Source organism: Gossypium hirsutum, chromosome D05, assembly GCF_007990345.1.
Source record: "Gossypium hirsutum isolate 1008001.06 chromosome D05, Gossypium_hirsutum_v2.1, whole genome shotgun sequence".
Lineage (NCBI taxonomy): Eukaryota > Viridiplantae > Streptophyta > Magnoliopsida > Malvales > Malvaceae > Gossypium > Gossypium hirsutum.
In genome coordinates, this window is record NC_053441.1 from 58,580,272 (window position 1) to 58,585,839 (window position 5,568).

At 31.4% G+C, this 5,568-nt stretch overlaps 1 protein-coding gene across 1 annotated transcript; it reads right to left on the reverse strand.

Annotated features, from left to right (window-relative positions):
• Positions 1-1,290: 1,290 nt before the first annotated feature.
• On the reverse strand, positions 1,291-2,849 carry LOC107902269 (pentatricopeptide repeat-containing protein At1g62930, chloroplastic). Its single transcript, XM_041092774.1, has 2 exons — positions 2,427-2,849; positions 1,291-2,364 (listed from the first exon to the last, which is right to left on the reverse strand). Exons 1-2 carry the CDS (start codon positions 2,847-2,849, stop codon positions 1,291-1,293), a joined length of 1,497 nt encoding a protein of 498 aa, XP_040948708.1.
• Positions 2,850-5,568: the final 2,719 nt, after the last annotated feature.

The following is a 5,568-nucleotide window of genomic DNA, read 5'->3' on the forward strand; positions in this document are numbered from 1 at the left end:
TCTTCCCAGAATGTATGAATTTTGTTAAGTTAATGTTGGGGGAGGGGGTGTCTGGGAGATTGTGAAAGGAGTATCCGTAGCCATCATACCAAGAGTGTGACAAGTTGGGAACCTTCAAATGAAGGCTGGTTAAAGTTTAACGATGATGGCTCAACCTTAGGTAAATTTGGCCCAACGGGGTGTGGAGTGGATTTTAGAAATTCGAAGGGTCATGTCATTGCTATGTTTCAGGTCCCTAATGCGTCCAAGATTCTAATTTCGCTGAAATTATGGTGACTAAGTTAACTCTTCATTTCTTCTTAAGACTCCTAATGGATTAAAGACTAAAAGCTTATGGTCGACTCCGACTCCATAGTCGCGCTTACTTAGTGTATCAATGAGAAATCTAGGCCTTGGAAATATTGGCACATTTTTGCAAGCATTGATGAGATTAAGATGTCCATTCATGAGGTACTGTTTAGAAAAAGTGGAAGAGATGCTAATGGTATGGCAGATTCATTGGCAAAATCAAGGTGCTTTCGATCTCAAATGTTTTTTGTAGATTGGTGATGCATCGTTGAGTTTAATTGAGATGATAGTTACATTATCATTTCATCGAAGAAGATTCAGCAAATCATTTGCAGCGATTATTAGACTATCAAAGAACAGTATTTTGTGCCTATTTGAACGTCAGTGCTGCCATTTGAAGGTGTGTTGCAGTTGCAGTAATCATAACCAATAATTCAACAGAAATAATTAAGTTAACTAAGTTTGATTAAAGATAAATACTTTATTTTACGATAGTTTTGGTAATTAAATAATGAAAAGAAATATTTTTTTCTGTTATAAAAATATTTATCTTGTATCTGTTTCACTTGAAACAATTTCCGAAAAATGAGTTCAACAAAACTTATTAAATACTGTAAAATGTTTTACATAAAATCATTAGGAAAATATTACATTTTTCCGAAAAGCATACTATTTTCCGACAATCATTCTCCAGAAAATGTTTTCAATCAAATAAACAAACCCCAAATTTGATTGAATTCCACACTTGGAGTTAAAAGTTCTGAGCAGCCGAAAATTATTCTGATATTGTCATTGCTACAGATATTGGTTTTCCTCTAAGTTCTTACCATTACCACCAACAAGATTCTCACTTACAACACAAAGTCAGAACAAAATCAACAATATTGAAAATAGACACTAAAATTCATTCTAGTTTCCGGAATCTTTTATCACTGTACAATGGTTATGTACAAACTGATTCACATTTGCAAGTTATGATCTTTACACAATTTGCGAAACATTTCAGAGCAAGATTGATTTGTTAGAAAATATGATAAGCTCCATAAATAAGGTGGCAGTGAATATATCTGCAGAAAAGCCCTTACCAACCATTTCCGTAAGAAGTTGTGTTGCCTTTGAGGTATAGCTGTTGCAAAGGAACCCCCGAATCATTACATTATAACAGCAGCTATTAGGCAAACAGTCATTATCTCCCATGCTCCCAAACAACCTGTATGCTTCATCTGGCAATCCCTCTTTACACATTCCATTAATCATTAAACAATATGTGTAAATATCCGGTTTTAAACCATTGTCTGAGAGTTGATGAAATAATTCCTTGGCAAATTCGATATGGCCAGCTTTGCACAACCCATCAATTAGGATATTATATGGGACAATATCAAGTTCCAACCCACCGTTTCGCATTGCTTGAAAAAGTTTCAATGCCTCCTCAATATGACCTGTTTTGCCTAAACCATTCAGCAAAATCAAACAGGTCGCTATATCTGGAACTTGTCCGGAAGCAAGCATCTTTCTAAAAAGTTCACATGCAGTTGAAACTTTCCCTAACTGAAACATACTCTGCATAAGAGTGCTGTATGTGACAGTATCCGGGATTGGTTCCTTTTGAGATATTTCATGAAAGAGTTCCATTGCTTCGTCTAACCTCTTAGCTTTGCAATATCCATTGATCATGGTGTTGTAAGTAACTATATCAGGTGCACAACCCTTCTCAATCATCAAGTTGAAAACTCTTCTAGCTTTATCCATTTTGTTCCGCAAGCAATGACCATTAACTAATATATTATAGGTAACAACATCAGGCTCGATTTCTCGCTTTATCATTGCGTCAACAATATCCTCAGCTTCAAAGACCATCCCTTCCTTGCAATGCGCATCAACTAATGTATTATACGTGACAACATCAGGCTCAATGCCTCGCTTTATCATTGCGTCAACAATATCCTCAGCTTCAGAGACCATCCCTTCCTTGCAATGTGCATCAACCATTGTAGTATACGTGACAACATTAGGCTCAATGCCTTGCTTTCTCATCATGTCAACGGTCTCTAAAGCTTTAGAAATCGTTCCTTCCTTGCAAAGAGCATCAATCAATAAAGTATATGTGACAATATCAAGTGAAATATTGTTATCACCATTTCATTCAAGAACCTTGTTGCCTCCTCCTGCTGGCCCGAATTACACATACCATGAATTAAGCAAGTGTAAGTAATGATATTTGGTCTAATGCCCTTAACCTTGACTTCGGAGAAGAGATCGAGAGCCTCCTTTAACAACCCGTTCTTACAAAGACAGTCAATGACAGTGCTATATGCTACAATATTGGGTTCAAAACCTCTACTTTCCATCAACCTTAGAAACCTAACAGCTCTATCAGTATTGCCGGTCTTAGACAACCCCTTAAGTACTGTACTGTAAACAATCAAATTAGGTTGATACCCTTTTTCAGTCATTTCATCGAACATACAAACGGCCTCAGAAATCTTAGTTTGATTACAAAGCCCACTAATCAATGTTGAAAAAATTACAACATCAGGCTCAACACCTAACTTCAGCATTTTCCCCAAAATCTTGAAAGCAGAAATGGCAGCGACAGTAGCAGAAGTGTAAATTTTGGCTTGCGAAGTGGTGTGAGCGTAATTTGGGTTTTTTATTTTTTTAATGTGAATAATATTTAATAAAAAAATTAAACTTTATTTGTAAATGCAATATTCGATTATTATTAATATTATTATATACTTATAAACCTTCCTTTTAAATTTAATAAAATTACTATTTACTTTTAAATGGAATTAACTTAAAAAGATTTTTAGACTAACTTTAATAAAATTTATTAAATTTAAATTTAAATTTTTAGATTAACTTGAAAAAATACTCTATTTTTATAATTTATATTTTGCTGATGCATCTAAGAGCGAGCAAAATTTGATTTGATTAAAACAATTACAAAATAAATATATAAGGAGATAAGTAGTTAAAATTTTATCTGTCAAATTCAACTGTTACCGTTTATGTTAAAACTAAAATTTTAAAAACTAAAAAATATATAATTAAAATTAAACAAATTTAAATACATGAACTAAATTCACAATCTAAATACAAAGACTGTCAATAATGTGAATGGCGAAGATAATGTTATTTATAAATTATATATATTTATATATTATAAAATAATGTTTTGTTTTTTTAATTATATTTAATGTGGGACTTATTTTTATAATTAAGTTTTAAATAATAATTAAGTTTTAAATATGATTAAATGAGTCTCGCTTTTAATATATATACACAAAATATAAAAGAAATAACAAATATATATAAAAATTTTAATTATATTTAAAATAAATCTCATTTTTAATTAATTTTAATAATAAATTATATTAATTAATTAACTCAATCAATCAAATTTATGAATTTATGAAATAAAGATAACATTACATTTGTTTATTTAAATTATCATTTTTTTATTTTTTCATGTTGCAATAATACTTTTGAATTTTTTTTATGAACATACTAATTTGTATTTAATTTTTAAAATCATTTTAATATTGTATATCCAAACTAATAAAAAAATATTTTATGTTTTTGTATTTTTTTTATAAAATTTTAAGTAAACCACCTCAATTTACAAAACACTTTTAAGATATTTTAATTAATTCGCCAAATAAATTTTATTGTGTAAGTTCAAGTTTCGACATTTGGCACTGCACTGCCGCGTGGATTTCAATTATATAAATTTCTATAAATAAAAAAAACCTATAATCCATTTTTTTAACCCCTAACTCATTAAATCACTACCCTGCTTGGGCCTCCTACGGATAACTTGAAGCTTAATATTCATAGGTAAGGTAAGTATTCGATCGAGTCGAGTCGAATCGAGTTAAACAATTTTGAGTTAGTTAAGTTGATGAATTCTATTTTAGTAACTGAACTCAATTTGATTTTTTTCGAATCGAATCGAGTCAAATCGAGTTGAGTTAACAAATCCTATTATTTATACTCAATGGTGCGTTTATAAGGACCGATTATTTAACAAGTAGATGAAGTAGAAGATTAGTTAACTACATAAACAATATAAGGGTTTTGCCTTTTAACTTAATGAGTAAACATTTATCAAAACGACGTAGTTTTGCCTTTTCTTATTTGAATTTTAGAATCACTCGAATTGTGTAATTCATATTCGAGTTAAACCGAAAAACTTGATTTTTTATTCGATTTGATCCAAATAACTCAAATAACTCGAACTATTTAATTCAAAATTTAGATTTTTCATTGAGTTTTTCGAATTGAATTAGATTTTGCTCACCTCTATTAAAAAGCATGGAGGTTAGATATGCATGTTGCATCGTAATAAAAAAATTTAAAGAATTTTTTACTATTCATTAAAAAAGTAATTTTATTATTGATTTATAGAATCTTAAAGTAATAATTAAAACATTTTTAAAAGTACAACTTCAGACCGTTCTATTATTAAGAGAAAACGATCCTCAATAAGTTAATTAATGGATACTTTATGGTCACAATCTTGGCAAATTCAGTTTAAGTAGATGCTCTAGTTGCATGGTGTGGTAGAGGTTGGAACTTAAATGTTGCTATGGTTTTTATTCCATTCCATTAGTTGGGATACAAATCCGAACAAATTAGGTGATGATAGAGTGTCATATTAGTTGAATTGGATTTTGAACTTTTGTATATTGTTTAGCCTATTATGTGTTTGAAAGTCATGCAAATTGCAATAGATAAAATGTGCAATTTGATCAATTTCTAGTTCATTGAATATTCATATTTCAGTGAAGCTTGTCCTGACAATCTAGCTTATTGCAGCATGTCGTATATGATTAGTCACTTCTACCGACAGTGGACATCCTGAATAAAATTAATTGGCAATGATGATTTAATCCTACAAAAGGAGCAAATGGCATGCTATACTTATTGCAGCATGCCTTAGATGATTAGTCATTCAGTCTCCCTTTCTCTCTTATTCCTCCCCGACTTATCTTCCTTTCCAACTTTAAGCCAACTTAAATGAATCGACCCTCCTTAGCACCACCACCTTCTCTTCCTTGTTGAACACATATAAACAATTGGTACAGTGAGTATGGACTGAGCCATGACTTCCTCTCATACTAATGCTTCTCTCAACCCAACAAACTTATCCACCTTCACTAACTCAGCAAACTCAACAGCTCCAATGACCCTCATTAACCCCGTCGCCTTTGAGCTTCCTTCATGCCAAACTCTAACCCAGTTGTCTGCTTCTACCTATTGTACCTCTCTTCC

Coding starts and splice junctions, on each gene's coding strand:
- LOC107902269 (XM_041092774.1), bottom strand. CDS start 2,849: ATGCTGAAGTTAGGTGTTGAGCCTGATGTTGTAATTTTTTCAACATTG. Junction 2,365..2,426: donor CAAGGTTCTTGAATGAAATG/GTGATAACAATA, acceptor GCTCTTTGCAAG/GAAGGAACGATTTCTAAAGC.